The following is a 17088-nucleotide window of genomic DNA, read 5'->3' as shown; positions in this document are numbered from 1 at the left end:
TAATAGTTCAGAGGGATTAATGGAAAAATGGACAAAAGAGTTAGAACGTAAGAAAGAATGGGAGAGAAACAAAAAAGCAGTACTTTTATTATAATCATAGCCTGCAGTCTATTCATTATTTATCTGTCTTTTCAGCAGGTTAACAGTTGTACCTGTGGGTCCCGTAGGTCAACTACAACATTTATCTCCACTGAACAGCGTTCTGCCTTTAAATAAGGAGAATGGGAAGAGTTTCTCATGCTAATAATTGTCCATTTTGTGCATAGAATCAGAATCTCTAGGCTGCTAGCTGCATGTATCTGAACTGTGCTAAAGCTGAAAAGTATCAACGTTGTCAGTGCATCCGGGCTGACAGACTCGGACAGCACTGACTTTCAGCTCCTCCCCACCAAACGTGCCTCCATCCAAGGACGTCCACCTCCACTGCAGCCCCAGGCCCTGCCTTGAGCTCCAGGCCCTTCTGCCCCGATACTAATGATTTAATAATGGCAGTGTTGAAAATGTAGGTCTCCCCGATTCACCAAAAGCCCATGGTACATGCCTAATGGATTCTGCCATCCTGATCAGACTGGGCTTGACAGTTGTAGTTATTTATTATGTATGGAGAATTGTAGTAGCTTTTATGTGTGGCGGTGTAGGCCACTTAACAATGTCGGTGTTGGTTAGGAGGCCAACATGGGTGGATTCCACTCACCCAGAGGTCTGTGTCTTGCTAGTGTTTCCCACCACTGTTCTTCAAGAGGAACACAGGTTTCGACAAGTAGGCACTAATGGCCTTACAGTTGCAAGTACATGGCACCCGTGGGAAGTATAAAAAGTTTGGGAGGTAGAGGCGAACAAAGAAAAGAAGAGGAGCCACGTTGTCAGGGAGGAGAGAAAAAAATGAATGGACAGATGGATAAAGAAAGGAATTAAAGGAGAGGCAATTAGTCAGTCTGCTAGTTCAGAGTGGAGATGTGTTCTCCTTGGAGGGCTTCATGGGTCATGTGACGAATTTTCAGTTTGTTTGCAGTTCCAACATATAGACAACTTAATGGTATTGTATCCAAAGCACAGTGGCCAATTACAATGGGGTTATGAACATTTTCAAAGGCAAACAAGTCTAAGAATAATTATAGCAATGCGGCATGATTATTTAATGGGTTACAAAACAATTTGTCTCAGCCTGACATTGTCACTTTTTCTTTCTCTTAGATGCTCCCAGTGTCAAAGCAGAGAAAGACCCTGTGTTTGTGAACCTGGGGGAAACTGCAGACCTGATATGTGTGGCGGATGCCAACCCCATTATATCTGGCATGTTCTCCTGGAAATGGCTGGTGAGAGCTACGCAGGCACAGCAACAGTCATCCCCCTAAATTATATTTCCTTTATCTGGCTTCTTTTCTATTATTTTATCCATTCTTACTGTTTATCACTGGCCTTTTGTAAATGCACAGATGCACTATATTTCACTTGCTCTAACTATTCTTCCACCCCACCTCTTCCTGCTCCGCACTCTGCCCAAATCCAGAAAAATAGCTTTCATTACTGCTGCGTGACTAAAGGGCACATTCGTCAATGTGGCGTGGTCTCTGTATCTACTGATGCTTTCTCCGGTCTAACCCACCCCCTGGCAGTGGAGTGTGTCCTGCTTTCAACCTGCGCTGCCCCTCCTTTTCCTCTTTCCCTGTGGCTCTCCAGCCTTTGGCATTATCCTTCTCTGTCCTTAGAGCTTGTTCCATCGAACGCCCTTCCTATCCAGACCTCGAGCCCTGATGGTTTCCGGCTCAACTCCCTCCCCCACCCCTCCACCTTCCACCTGTCTCGCTCTCACGCTGCAAGACAGGTAGACGGCTATCACCCAGGAGGAGGGGAGAGTGTGTTGAGGGATAGTGGCTGTCTTCTGCTTGTTCCCCCTCACTCTGTCTTCTGCAGGGAGAAGGGGAGGTGGAGCTGGAAGAGGAGACCCAGGAAGATGAATCAGGCCTTCTGACCATCCGTGATGTGACTCGGGCTCACGCTGGTCTTTACCGGTGCACGGCGAATAATGGCATTGCACTCCCTGCCAGTGTGGATGTGCGGCTGGTGGTGCAGTGTGAGTTCGCTGTATTTATTTTCAGTGTCACAGCGGAACAGAACATTCACAGAGATTTGTGAGGACACACATGTTTGTGTACCCGTCAATACGTGCACATTTACTCTTGTGCCGTGTCGTGGTTCTGCGTGATTAATCTCGGCGCCTATCTCGTCTTGTGCAGTTAAACCTCAGCTTCAGAAAGGACCGCAATGGAGGAAGGTTGCAAGTAGAGGGGATGGCACTACCACAGCCGAGGTCGTGTGTCAGGCAGAGGGCATTCCTCGTGTCGACTTCTCTTGGGAAAAAAATGGTGTACGCTTAGATTTTGCAAACCCCAGGTCAGGAGGAAGTAGTTTTCCATTATGTTGGCTACATACTGATGAACCCTTACAGTTCAACACAAACATTTTGCTATTTCTTGACATTACACTGGTCTACTGAATCATGGATTTAGTGCATTTTGCACTCTGCTTTTCACTATGCAAATACCTGTTTAAAGCTTCTGTGATGTGTGAAATTGGATGACATAGAGCAATCTGCAGGACATCACAATCCGTGCTGTCTGTCTGCTCAGGATTTGTCTTTCTCCCCGTGTGTGTGTGTGTGTGTGTGTGTGTGTGTGTGTGTGTGTGTGTGTGTGTGTGTGTGTGTGTGTGTGTGTGTGTGTGTGTGTGTGTGTGTGTGTGTGTGTGTGTGTGTGTGTGTGTGTGTGTGTGTGTGTGTGTGTGTGTGTGTGTGTGTGTGTGTGTGTGTGTGTGTGTGTGTGTGTGTGTGTGTGTGTGTGTGTGTGGGCGTGGGCGTGGGCGTGCATGCGTTTGTGCTGCAGGTATGAGGAGCAGACAGTGAGGGAGGGCTCCTTCCACACCAGCACAGTTCGAGTGGTAAATGTGAGCGCTCTCCTGGACTACGCTTTCTTCAGCTGCACTGCTCGCAACTCACTGGGGGAGGACGAGCTCGACATCCAGCTCGTCAGCACAAGTACTGTATCTGTGCACATTTCTGGGTTTTTTTTGAGGGGAGTGTGTCTCTAGGTGACTGTGGTTCTCTCCACAGCAGCCTTTGTCAATGTGCTGCAAAAACCACAAACTGCTATAATGTCCACTTTCCGCGAGCTAAGAAAAACAACCCTGGTTCAGCTGTGTGTATTTTTAAGATAATCCAGCAGGTTTTTAATCCTCTGAACCCCAAAACTCAGCGGCGAGTTTGAAAGGCATGTTATCTTTAAAGAAATTACACCATTTATCACAGCCAGACACTGTACAAACAGAAGGAATGATTGGATTTTTAACTTTCAGACGGTCCGTGAAACTATTACGTGTCTCATTTGAGAAAATAAACCAACCAAAAACAGTTTGCATCAGATCCTGTGAAAAACAAAACTTTCTGTGTTCCTCGTCACAACCGAGGAGTCACAAAGGACAAGAAATTCAGGGAGTATTCAGCGGTGCTTAAAGAGAGCAGAGAGGAGACAACTATGGAAGCAAATGAGATTAGGGGGTGAAATTAAACATTCTTGATCAATGAAATAATTGCAGGTCAGCTCAAACAGTATACAGAGGAGCAAGTTTGAAGATACATTCAGCATAGTGAAACATGTTTGTGGTGTTAATGTGCAAAGTAATGTGAAAAACAGAGTTTGTAGAGGTTGTGAAAATGCAAATAGTAAAACATCTGCAGTATGTATAGCAGTATTCTTTTCTAATATTAGTCACAGCTGTTAAAATATTTGAACATGGTGATTCAACTTCCTTCTTATTCTTTTTTCTTATGATTTACAGTATTGTAAATGTGTCATATATTCCAAAAGACATTTTTAGTTCTCTTCTAGCCACGATTGTGCCGTTCCCATAGAGGTGCAGGACTTTATATTGCAGAAAAAAAATGAAATGGTTTATTTAGCTTCAGATGTTGGAAAATTTTCTCATTTCACAAACATTTAATCCTTCAGTTTAGCTTCAAAATGTTTGTAGTTTGGTTATCAGGCCACCACAAACACTTTAGGATTTAGTCTCATTGTTCTCGTCAACACAGGAAAGAGTGGGATTAATAACTGTTAGAAAGTCAGGCATCTAGTCGGATATAGATCCAGATAAATACCAGCAGCTAGAAGAATGAACCACAGTTAAATGGTATATTGTTTATTCACTTGCTTTGGCTTCTGTATCTACTCCACACAGAGTCTTTTTGCCCCCTAGTGGACAAAACTCACCCACGACTGCTTTAAATAAATGGCAAATGATCAAAGTCAGCGGTTATGGCACACAACATGTAGGGATTATGCATATCACAAGCTTGGCAGAGGAGCGCTAATTTTTCCTTTGGTTCTAATTTGGCAGCATTTCAAAAATAACTGAATCTGTGCTGCCTTGTCCAAATTTTATCAGCCTTTATCAGCCACATTACAATAGTTTTGCTCCGACCATTGAACATCCAGATTTCTGTAAACTGGAGAGAGTTGTTGCTCCTGAGAGTCAGCCCTTTAAGTAAACTTATTCCACTGCTCTATCTCCACCTTATCATTTAGCCTGTAGCACTACTTCACTTCTTCCTCAGATAATGCTGCAGTGATATGCTTTACTCTCCCTTCATGCTTAGACTTTTCTACCTTCGAGCTACCAGTGTATCTGTGCGCTACCTCCATTATCAACACAGTCCAGCTCTCAGCAAGAGCCCACAGCCATCGTTGGACACATTTAATGTTTACTATAAAAACCATAAAATACAATCCAATATTGGCCCTGTTTTTTCCCCAGTCATTTTTTTTCAGCTGTGAATATTCATAATTAATCTGACGCAGTGATAATAAATTTTATATGCTTCCTTATCATTTTAGAGCCCAAGAGGAAGAGAGAGGTTTTTTTTTTCCTTAGCATGGTGTTTTTTGGATTTGACGGAGACGAGATCCACATAAGGCTGACCTCTTTGCCCTGGAATCTTATGAGTGGAGCTGATAGTGGGAATTATTTACTTTGCAAACTGGGCTGCTGCCCGGAGCCACAGACGAGTAGAGCATCTCCTTCTTATGTTGCTACTTGACTATCTCTCCTTCTTCTCTCCTTGACTATCTCTCCCTCTGCCCCCAAAACCACCCTCTCTTTTTTTCCTATGCTCCAAATGCAAAATAATCCACTTTCCCTTCGCTACCCTGACTGAAGTAGTGCCTTGTGTCAGACTGAAGGCCTGGATATAGGCTCCTTTGATCTTTGTTCACAATATTGATAATAATCAAGGCACTTTATCCTTCATTGCATAACTTTGGGTGGATAAATTGGACAAATCAGTCACTTTGTTCTGCGAGGGATCAGCCAGAGCTTTGCCCGTGTTGCCTGATCATTCAACAACAAAGCGCAACCCTAAGCAAAAGCAAATGAGGAGCAATGCAAAGCCGTTGCTGTCATTTTTTTTTTTTCTTGAGAAGCCCGTGGAATAAACTGTGATTAAGAAGATATAAACTGTTGAGGAAACAAAGCGGCTTTACAGGCTCACTGACAAGTTTTGTCCACGGCGATCATCTCGTATAATTTTACTCACTATTTTTCATTATTTGTCGTTGGTGGTTACCATCAGTTTTTCTCATTAAATGTTCCAGGCTCATATTGCAGCACTTGAAATGATGTGCTGTGAGTCACAGCCTGAAATCATACAATTATACAACAACAAAGTCCACCCACAAATCAAACATTTTTCTGTGAGGTAAACAGTTATTACCAGCCGTTCTGACATGTATATCTTATAAAAAATTATTTTCAAAAACAGAATATCTTCATTTTCTATCAAGAACATCAGCCCTGCACTCACATTCAGCAATGTCATTTTGTCTTTTTTTTTTTTTTTTTTTTTTTACCAACTCCATAGCAAAGATGTAGGCCTAAGGAAGGTACAAGCCTATGGACCTCATCTGATATTTCAGTCTGCAAATATAATCACTCGACTATATAATGACACATATCTCAGTTTCTTAGCACCCGCAGCCTTTTCAAATAGCCCCCTGTTGAGTGAAGGCGCTCAGATCTTGAACACATTTGCTTTTTTAACCCCTCTTCATTCCTTTCGCTTTCAGATCACCCAGATCCTCCTTCATCGTTTCGCCAAGTCGGCGTTACCCACGACTCTGTCACGCTGGAGTGGATCCCCGGCTTCAATGGAGGTTTGCAGCAAAGATTCCGCATAAGGTGAAAAGCTGAGAAAAGATGAAGAATGACATCCCTTTTCATAGTCAAAGATCTGTACTTGACAGAGCCTTTTGGGTTGGCAGATACCGTTGGGACCAGTCAATCAGTTCACTGTACATGGACGTCTTTCCTCCCAGTGCAACCACCTTCACCGTCACCGGTCTGCAGCCTGTCACCACCTACAACTTCTCAGTCAACGCCCTCAATGCAATCGGAGAGAGTGGCTATGCTGACAACAATGCAGTACTGACCATCACCACCAAGGGTCAGTTTGGAGTAACCCTAGTTTGAAAGGGCTGAACAGCACAAGCATCTCCCTTTAACAAATTTGACATGAGGTTATTATGCATAGAAGTGTGCTTTTGTTTTCTTTTTTTTCTCTGTAGAGAAGCCAGAGCCAGAAGGAGTCCCATCAGATGAAGACTCAGTCTCACAGAGTAAGTCTTTAACTACAGCTCCCCGCAAAAAGCTCTTAAGGGCAGTTGGAAATTGATGTTTGCACAGCAGCTAGCTTCATTTGGCTAAATCATGTTAATGTATGCACCTCCAAGGCTGTTAATGTTTGCTCTACAGGAGTAGCGGTTGTCATGGCACCCACCCGTACTTTTCCCCCTCTGCTAGTTTTTAATCAATAAAGACAATTGAGAGACTGGTTGGGTCTGTCTCCACTGGTTTTATCTCCACAAATTTCCATATTACTTCCTCTTAAACTTTCATTGTTACACACTGAGATAATGTTTCTAATGCTTTGCAAACTAGGCGCAAGTGGGCTGCCGGCGTATCTCACGGTAGTGCTCACAGTGGTGTTCGGAGTCGTGCTGGTGCTGAATTCACTGGGCTGCTTCTTTGGACTGAGGTGGAAAAAGAGGCGAGGTCAGACAGGTAACCATAATTACCTTTTCATCCGTGGATGTGAGAGTGTTCCTTCTATCACTTTCTGTCATTGAAATGTTCCGATTCCTCAACAAAAACTCCAAAGAGATTACACTGAACCGTGATGCAGTTGTCAGCTCAGCATCTCACTCTCCCCTCATCTCTCCATGTCCCTCTTTCTATTCGTCTGTCCTGTCTCCTCTCCTTTTGCTCATTCTCTAAGCCTTTACCTCTCACCACATTCATCCTTCAAAGCTGTCACTTCTGCGTTTCATCTATATCTTTTATCTCATTTGCTTGCTTTATGTCCTTCCTCTATCCCTCCTTTTGTCTCTTTCAATTTGTTCTTCAATGTAAGTGTCATGGTTTCTCCCTCAATCTTGTATTTTTTATTCCTCACCTTCCTCTGCCCTCAGATTATTGCATAGAATTTCTTTTCTCAGCTTACTTGTCTTCCATTCACTCTCACTCTCCAGTCTTTTTATTGCCTGATCAATTTCATTTTCAAGGATGCGATGCTCCTCTCCTCAAGTTCTAATTTTTCCTGATACTAAGCCTCTTTCCTCCTGTTTCTGTATACCCCCAGCAGGGGGGAGAGAGGGCAGTGTATTGGAAGGAAAGAAGAATGAAGAGGAGGGGTAAGTTAAGGCCCTGCAGTGGAAGTAATAAAGATACACACATCCAATCTACCCCAGTAAGTCTGAGACCTGATCCACTGGCTGATCGAAAACAGCCAGGCTGGCAAAATAATAAGCTTCTGTCAATATCTATTTATATTAGTGTCATCAAACTTGCACCACAATCCTGCAATAAAAGGGCATTGAGAACTTAATGTATGCAGGAAGCAAGTTGCCATATGTGCTGAGTGCTTGATATCTCTGTGAATCCTCACTGGGGGCTGATTATTAGGTGTTTCTGGGAAATAAATCATGTAGATGACAAAATCTGATTTGTCTGCACAGGTCAAGTCAATCAACTGCAAGAAACTCTAATAAGTATGAGAGCAGAGAAAAGATCAACACCGCAGCCCAGCGCACCCTCCTCGTTGACTCAGGATCCGAAACAGACAGCAATGCCTACGAGAGCTATGCGGTGGTAAGAGCTGGAGGCAGGAGGAGGTGGAGAGGGAAGAGCAGGTTGAGGAAGAGAAAAGGGCAATTGAAAAAATATGCAGAGACAGAGAGAAGGTTGAGTAAACAGATGAGGGGAGGAAAGAGGTTAGGCAGAGGGTGAAGGGATCTGGCGGGAGAGGAAGTGGAGAATTCAGCCATAACAAGGAAAATGGATAGATAAACTAATGAAACCTTTAGCTGTGCACAGAGATGGAACATAGATCAATACCTCACAATTAGCATTCAAAATACACATCGATCGGGGAGAAATTATCATTTTGTACTTTAAGAAAGGCCAACAAGGATTTGAACCTTGAAGAAGACTGTTTAGTGAGCTAAAAGAAAACAGATAACACTGTGCTATCAGAGGAGAATGAATCCTCAAATTCCCATGGAGGCACAATTCACCTCGCCTCTAATTTACCCGTGTTTCCTTATTTACCTGTAGAGATTTCTAGAATTTACTGGAAGCAGTTTGCTTTTATTATATCTCTGCAGCTGCAACGGTTGAAGCCAGGGACATTATGCTTTTGAGGATGTCCGTCCGTCCTAATCTCACAAACTTGATATCTCTTAAACGCCTTTAGGGCATTTCATTAAATTGGGCACAAACGTTCTCTTGGACTCCCGGATGACCTGATTAGATTTTGGTGGTCAAAGGTTTCTGTGATCTCATATCCATCCGTCCCATTCTTAAGAGTACAATAGATCAGGAATGTCTGAAGGGAATTTCATTACATCCTTTACAAATATTCGCTTAGACTCAACCATGAACAGATTAGAGTTTGGTGGGAGAAGGTCACTATGATCTCACAAAACATGTTTTCGGCCGTAAATCAAGGATTCGTACACGAATTAGGACGTAATTTCCCATAAAGGTGTAACGAATAAAATGATGAAGGTGAAGGGTCATGTCTGGACTAGTCTGACTCACCAGGTGTAGAATTTTGGTATAAGCTTACCATTTGCAGTATGTATTTATAATGCCTTCTCCTTCCCTTCTGTTATTTGCATGTTACTGTTTTCAATGTCCACTTCTCTAAAGACCTCTAAGGACATATTTTACACACAAAGGTTTTGCCGAGGATTTGGATCATGTAGTATGTCAGGCCTACTTGACTCTTCCAGTGAATTAGCCATTTATTTGACCGTGCTCGCCTCCCTGCATGCAGAACAATTTCCCCATTGCTGTTTTGGTTGGGGCACCATCACTGCATCCTGGGCTTTGAACCACCCAAGATGATTGTGATTGGTTCAAATAAATACAAACAAGCCTGAGCGTTTTTCCTCTAATAAGTTCCTGTCAGATATACTTCAGTACTGACACTCTGATGCTCTGTGGATATAGATCTGACCATGCAAGACTGCGTCTGACAGACATCGATGTAAATTGCAACTTCATTGGTTAGCAGAGGCATACAACCGTGAGGCAATAAATCTATTTTTGCCAGATTTTGAGATGTCCATCTGCAAGATTTCTGCCTATTGCAAGTATAATAAAGTCAGGCCTCACAGTATCAAAAACAGCAACACTTTATTCTACAAACAGTGTCCCTATTACTGTGACTTTGCCAGGAATTTTACACATCCCCCATCTTGACATTGCTATATCTTTCCCCTTTTTCCAATTAGGCTTGGAATATAAAACAATATGTGCCGGAGATGGACATTACATTAATTAGGTCATTTATAAGTAAATCCGAATAGTCGCCTACTTCTGGAGGCTTGTGGGAAAAAATGTGAATGAAATGACTTTCCAAGAATTCCATGCAAACCCCTCTGCACTGATAAAAAACATGTGGAATTACCATTTAATAAGAAGTCACTTCAGGTCAAAGCTGATCTGATGGTATCTCTTCTGTTTTACTCATTTCAGGACAGTTCCCATTATTATTATCCCACTGGTGACTACATGCCGCCTCTCAGTCCACATTATGAGGAAACACGTGGGCTTGGTGAGACGCAAACGCACCTCAGAACAAACAAGACAACAATAAACACACCCCTGTCCAAAATGTGACGCAATCCGTGCCAATACTGTATCTGTCCTCGTTTAACCTTGTTGCAAATATTTTACCAGATTTTTGAGTACATTAAATTTGAAGGAGTTACTGAGCCATATGTATGTTTTGATAAGATGCCGTCCAACCCGTGGACTCTCAAAGCCATTTGTATGAAGATGTAAGAGATGGTGGTCTGTACCAGGACATACCGGCTTTTCTGCCTCAACAAAGGAACGACTGGAGACCACCAACCTACCTTCAGGTCTGTAAATAAAGCCCCAACCTATGATTATTTACATGACTTAATATCACAGTTTAGATAAAAGATAGATACATGTAATGGTGACTGAGATCCAGTCTGTCTCTCAGCAGGGCACTGAGAGATTGAGGCACTTCATGGATGTTCAGCAGCCACGGAGAGATTCTGATCTTCCCTTTGAACTACGAGGAGAGTTAGTTTAGAACGGGAGGATAAGGTTAAACGCATAAACTATGGTTCAACATCAGTCATTAAGTAGAGACTTGTATAGCAGATATTTAGCACAGTGTGGGTTTTTTTTCTCTTAATTTCCTTTCATATGGTATCACTCCTCTTGCATGAACCTGTCGAACAGAACAGAACAGGAATGCCTGATGTAAACTGCCATATAAAGTAACATTCCACCTTTCAAGTGTTTTGAGTTTTCACCGAGTATATTGTGATCATTTAACATCATTTTCTTCAAAGGATTGAGTTGATCTAGTGTACAGCATTGTATGACAACCTGAACAAGATGAACAGGAGGAGTGGCAGATTGATTTGAAAAAAAAAATGCTGAAGATTTGAATGCCTCAGTGAGCTTGTGCAATCAGGAATGTCATAATGATGCTGTGCTGCATGCCTTTTCTTTTAATACACTTCTGTATCTCGTATTTTAAGCCACCAGCTTATTTTCTTCTGCATCTCCTATCCTCCCTTACCTTTACCCTCTTTCTTGGAGCCGCGGTTCCCTTTGCTTTGGCCTGCAGGGAGACATGAATCAGTCACTTAAAGACAAAAATGGACTGACATCTCTGCGGTTGGCTCTGGGGCCGAAGCGGCACAAACTCACAACGCCACCCAAGCAAATATCCTCTTTCTGAGCCACCCGACATCAGCATTTTCTAACATAACTAGATGAGAACCTGACGACAGAGGCCAGTCCCTCCCCCCTGTCTGCCACAAAGAGTTTTTAGATCATGCAGTTAGTCTGGGAATCCCTACAATGGGATCATGCTGAGTGGTATTTAGCACAGTAATGTCTTCAGGAGGTAAAGCCATATCTAGGGCCAGACTCTAATCCTGTTTTCTCTCGGATTGAAGTTCAGCTCACAACATCAGTGACAGAGAGAAACTATGCAGGGAATTTGTCTCACTGAGAGTGGGCAGTCGGAGCGAAATAGAGACCAGCAGTAGAGAGGGTTAGGCTAAGCTCTGACTGTGGCCACCGCTACAAAAAAATCTTCTCTAGTTCAAAGAAAAGCAGTTTACTGTAGGCGTTTACTCAACACCCTGTACAATAATTTATTTATATGGCATGTTTCAAGACCAAAATTGCTTTCCATTAAACAACAAATCAACAAATGATGAAAAATACACATGAAATCTAATAAAATCACATATTAAAGTGGATAGAACCAGTCATAGTAATGTAAGTTAAAGAAATAAAATGTTCTACAGTTGTGCTACCAGCTATGTGAAGCTGCACTTGCACACAGCAGCGCTTTGAGCCAAATTCTTAGATCAACATACAATTATTCTCACAGTGACAACGCTAACATGCTGATATTTAGCATGTGTAGTGTTTACCCAGCTCAACATCTTAGTTTAGCCCAAAAGGAAGCTAATATTTGCTAATAGCACTAAACACAAAGTGTAGCTGAGGCTGGAGATTTCTTACAGTTGTCTTTCATGATCTTGATAATGAATTGTTGGTTTGTTGATGGTGCTAAATGAAAACTCAGACATTCACAGAATAATGCCACCACCTAAAAGAGATTGAAGAGAAAAAAAACATATTCTTTATGATAGAAGCGTGCTTTTGAGAAGTATGTGATCTGATAAAATTCCATCTATTCTTTACAACTGTTACGACTGCGGTCGTATGAGGGTTTTTTTCTGCGCTCTGTGTGTGTCCTTTGTATTTAGCCAATCCAATATGTAAATAGGGCTTCGCCGCACCACTGCCAGGATTAGTCATCACATTGACTGGTCGGTGCCGGATTGGCTCAGTCTACTAAGAGGACGGAGATAAAAGCGGAAAGATGACGGTGCTTCCGGGTTTCAGAGAGAGCGAGGGGATCAGATGGGTCATCCTGCACTGAGTCCCAACCAGCGCACAACAGCACAGTCCATCCATTCATTTGATCTTTGTTTAACAAAACAAGTTTGTTTGTAAGCAAAGGGATCGAGCTGCTACCTTTTGTTTTGTTAGTTCCCCATGTTTTCGGGAAGTTTAGCTTGGTTTTGTTTATTGTTTTGGCTCCAGCTCATCCATACTTTTAGTTTTGTTTAATACAACCTTTGTTTATATTCGCTTTTGGAAAATAAATTAATTTCGTTGGGAAAGTCTGTGGTGTGTGCTGCTTGAGGCCTCAACAGGATGACATTTTCATGTTGCATTCAGTGACCCCTAGGCTGGGTGTAACAACAACACAGGGGATTAAGTGCTTGCCCTCCCAACACATAGCATCTCTACAACAGAATGAATGTCCAAGTATGCACTATAATAAAAACTATAATATGCAGATGGAGATGGGGTCATACACCTGGCCATTTGCATCATATAGTACCACACATTTGTGACATATGGAGTCGTTTAAGTTGTCGATGCAGTTTCTGGGATGTTCCTGAAGGGTTCGGTGAGGTTGACAGACATTTTGGTGGACAATATCATGTCAGATGCGTTTATTTAGAGATGTTGGATGGGTGGCATGTCTGGGGAGCTTACAGCCGTGGTAGGACTGGAACATTTTCTTTCAAAGGACAGTGCATATTTTGGCAACGTTAGGATGAGTGTTGCCTTGTTGGACTGCCAAGTGGTGGTGCCAAATGAATGGGACAACAACGAATGTTAGGGTTTCATCTCAATATCGTTGCGTATTGACATTACCGTCGATGAAATGAAGACACATCAGTGTTGATGTCTGCACAGCTAAAGGCGACATCTGCTGCTTCAGTGAATCCTTTGTATAGTCCACTGAACATGAGTGGTTCCCTGCTGAAGATGGTTGCAGTACTATTCGGCCATCGTCCATGCGATATTTCTGTCAATACGATATTTTACCACATTATTTATCTCAGCAAAGTCCATTTTAATTTTATTTATCCTATTTAAACTACCTTTTGGCTGCTAATACTATTGTACAGTTGTTGCTACTGTTATGTCTTCAAGCGCTCTATGTTGCCTTTGAACTGAATTGGATCAAGGTCTTGATGTGTGTGCAACAAGATCGCAAATCAGCTGCCTTCAGGCGACTTCTCCCAGTTTGAGCAGACAATTTCTCATTGTTGGTACCATCAATGCTAACAATTTCCTAGATGGACAAACCGGAGGGCATAGATGGTGTCGTGTGGTCTTCGGTCATCTTGTCTGTTTTACCGAACTTCACATGAAATGCCAGAATCCCATTCTCGTCTTTCTCTTGTAACCTGTGCTATCGTGTCATTGGAATATTACTGCATTTTACGGCAATAATTGAGTAGTTACTAGTGTTGGTTCCAAGGCTGCAGATTAACTCAATCAAGAATTTTTCGCCGTCTGAGCAGCTCACAAACCTTCCATGCACAATTTTTCCTGAAGGCTTTTGTAACCACAAGTGTGATTTCTACCTTTTCCTCTAAGTCAGGGGAGAAGGCCATTTGGATGCTGTGTTTAGAATTTTTGTTCATTCTGGCGCGTGTAGAATTATTGCTGTGCATTCATCTGAAGATCGGTGCCGTCACTGGCATGCCACCTTGAGAACACGTGGAGCACAAATCAGATACTTTTTCCTGTTACAGGGTTTCTGTGCTCTGGGTATTTGTGTAACTTCATCTTTTAATGTTTACTGAGAAGAGATCAGAAACTTCCTCAAAGTTTCTATGGCGCTTTTAGGTTCTGCTGCCTTGTAGTATACACAAATACACTGGGCTCCTACTAAGTCTGTACACAGAGCTGTTACGCATACCGTCTGTTTCCGTTTCCAGCTTCTCCTTTTTCTTCAAGTAGGATTCTTCACATCAGTGTTGCACATGTATATCACAGACATCACATACAAAGCAGAGCAAGAAGACGCGCATATGAAGAAAATAGGCTCCCATCTAAATTTACTGTTCTTCGACAGAAATGTCCCCTTTTCCTTTTTTATGATTAAGATGTTGTGTCCTGCTGTTATTACTTTAGTAATGTCCAATGCATTATTTCTATGGAAATATTTACTTACATGCAAGATGTGAGGTGATATTTAGATCCCGGAGAGGTTATTAATGTCCACACATTTGTCAAACCTGCAAAATTGTGTTTCCTCAGTAGGGCCTGACTGCCTGGAGATAAATCTGAACGTTTCACTGAGCTTTGTTCCCTCAGTTAGGCTTTCTATTCTCCATTATGAGCTGTCAAGGTATGTTTGTCTCATTACTGAACAATTGTTTAAGTTCCTGTCTAGCTGACTGCTGTTTTCATACCAAAGCCTGTTCATAATGCATCATTTCAGCTCAGGCAGGAGCGGTAATCTGCTAAACTGAAGGCTTGACAGCTCAATACTCTGTCAACTCCTATTTTTCCTCTCGTGCCTCATGAACATTTTGATATGTTGTTTTCAGAAGAATCTCAAGGGAGCGCAAACAGACAGGCTGCATGAGTGCACAATTAAGTCAAAAGAGAAACAAATAAGACACTTTAATTACCTCATCTCTAGGAGTGTTTTCACATCCTTCTTACCCCTTTCTAGAATGCCTTTGAGAAAAAAAATTACGATTGAATAATGGTTCGATAATACTCCTTCATCACTTGAACAGGTTGTAATACCAGCAGGAGGGTTGCTCAGATTTACCCCAAATTTGTGCAAACTCTGTTGTTGCTCTCGTTATTCAGAATATTCAATTTGAGCTAAATAGAAATCAAATCAAAAGCAACCGCAGGTTTTACAAATTAGAACATGATTTTACTGGCAATTATTATGACTCGCTTTGTGGCTCCTCGCTCCTGTTGTTAGTAATGAGGATACGATTTGCTCCTCAATGTGGATGAAAGAATAGAACTGAACAAACACAACAGTAGCTCATGAAAGATGAAGTAGAAACACAATGAATTGTTAATGCTGATAAAGGCTGAAGTGAAAGAGCACTGGCCAGAGTGTACACACAGTACTACGCTGTACCCTACTGCGAGATAAGGCAGAAGTCAAAGTGAAACCTAACTACAGAAAAGTGAATGTACTTATAGAGACTGACGTGCGAAGAAAAAACCACATGAACTTTAGTTGGGGATTTTTACTGTTATTGAAACATTGCATTCTTACAGCAACTGTCTTCTTTTAATATTATTTATCCTTTACTTAGAAAAGAAATTCAGACAAGCGCTATTCACCTGGTATTTGTGTACAATGGTATATAATTATCAAAAGAAAAAATGCCTTTCTTTTAAAGTCCTTTTGAAACCTACATGTATGTCTTGTTTTTGTTTGCAGGCCTATTTGAAATTTCACAGTCCAGCATCACAAAAAAAGAAAAAAGTGTAATAGCATGTTGATCAATAGTGCAAAGCATATTAGTTTCCTGAACAAGGTTGTAAAGTTGAGAGATTCATACATTTTATAGGGGCTCTTCTTGAGGCAGGTCTCATCACTAACAGTGAAGATACTAGACTAAAACGGCAATAAAAATACTTTTTTGGGTACAATTTCACATTCACACATTAATTATCACACATTATTGACAATGACAGACATTATTATATTTGTATGTGCATTTATCTGCATGTAAATGCACTAAACAGTGTTTGTTGGAGTAAATAAAATGCTGAGAATTAAATTCTTGTAAGTTTGAATGGTTAAATGTCTGGGAAAACTTGACAAATTACCGAAGATGTGGATGAAAGCTCACAGTTTAACTTGTGGAAGCACCTTATAACCTTGTGATTGGATGAAGAAGCGATGTGGGAGGGAATGATGGATGAAAAACTTAGTCAAACTGAGTTAACCGTTTGTTAATACTTTCTATCTAACAGACATTCATGCAATGTCTGTTGAGGGCACTTAAAGTAAATGTTAATAGTTTCTTTAGAAAACGAACATTGAAATGTGACCAAAGTTGATCCTAAAGTGACTCAACCACTGCGGACAAAGACTGTCCTCAGACAGCGTGGATGAATCACGAGCTTTGTCTGCTGTAACAGTTTAAGTTTGTGCTTCTTGGTTTGGTAATGAAGTTGCGTCACAATAGCAGCCTCAGTTCTTAAAGCCTTGAAGCAAAAGCTAAAAAAAATCTGTGAAAAAAGCATTTACTCAAAAGCTTAGCAATGGCAATTTCTTACATCTTCAGTTCATTGTGATTGATGACAGTAATGTGTAATGGAGTTAGGTGTGCTTTAACTTTGACTTTTTAATGGGGTTTTGTATAAACTCTATTTGTAAGAAAACCTGTCACAAAATATAGAAAATTCAAATTGTACACAGCATTGCTTCTTTTGCTTTTGAAAAGGTTGGTATATAAAGTGAATAATAGATTGCACTGGAGAGTCACACATATTTTATAACACTCTCAGTGTGTTCAAGGAAGAATATTTAATACAAGTCTGCACCAATAACAGGGAGCCATATAATTGAAATTTCCCCCTGTGTGCTGCACATCCGAGTGAATGTAAACATAGCTA

General features: G+C 41.5%; 1 protein-coding gene across 3 annotated transcripts in view; it reads left to right on the top strand.

Moving 5' to 3' along the window:
• The window catches only part of nphs1 (NPHS1 adhesion molecule, nephrin), a 48245-nt gene extending 31998 nt beyond the window's left edge, over positions 1-16247 (top strand). For 2 of the 3 annotated variants that reach the window (XM_055013685.1, XM_023283144.3), the window contains 13 exons: positions 1195-1316; positions 1915-2074; positions 2238-2394; positions 2883-3034; positions 6117-6228; positions 6312-6493; positions 6615-6665; positions 6988-7110; positions 7688-7739; positions 8064-8196; positions 10090-10168; positions 10351-10478; positions 10586-16247. In XM_055013685.1, the coding sequence (XP_054869660.1) occupies positions 1195-1316; positions 1915-2074; positions 2238-2394; positions 2883-3034; positions 6117-6228; positions 6312-6493; positions 6615-6665; positions 6988-7110; positions 7688-7739; positions 8064-8196; positions 10090-10168; positions 10351-10478; positions 10586-10678 (1544 nt within the window). In that variant the 3' untranslated portion in view covers positions 10679-16247. The remainder of the gene's footprint in view (positions 1-1194; positions 1317-1914; positions 2075-2237; positions 2395-2882; positions 3035-6116; positions 6229-6311; positions 6494-6614; positions 6666-6987; positions 7111-7687; positions 7740-8063; positions 8197-10089; positions 10169-10350; positions 10479-10585) is intronic. The other variant, XM_023283143.3, reaches the window with a different exon arrangement.
• Positions 16248-17088: the final 841 nt, after the last annotated feature.

Source organism: Amphiprion ocellaris, chromosome 9, assembly GCF_022539595.1.
Source record: "Amphiprion ocellaris isolate individual 3 ecotype Okinawa chromosome 9, ASM2253959v1, whole genome shotgun sequence".
Classification (NCBI taxonomy): domain Eukaryota; kingdom Metazoa; phylum Chordata; class Actinopteri; family Pomacentridae; genus Amphiprion; species Amphiprion ocellaris.
This window is presented reverse-complemented; position numbering and strand designations above follow the sequence as displayed.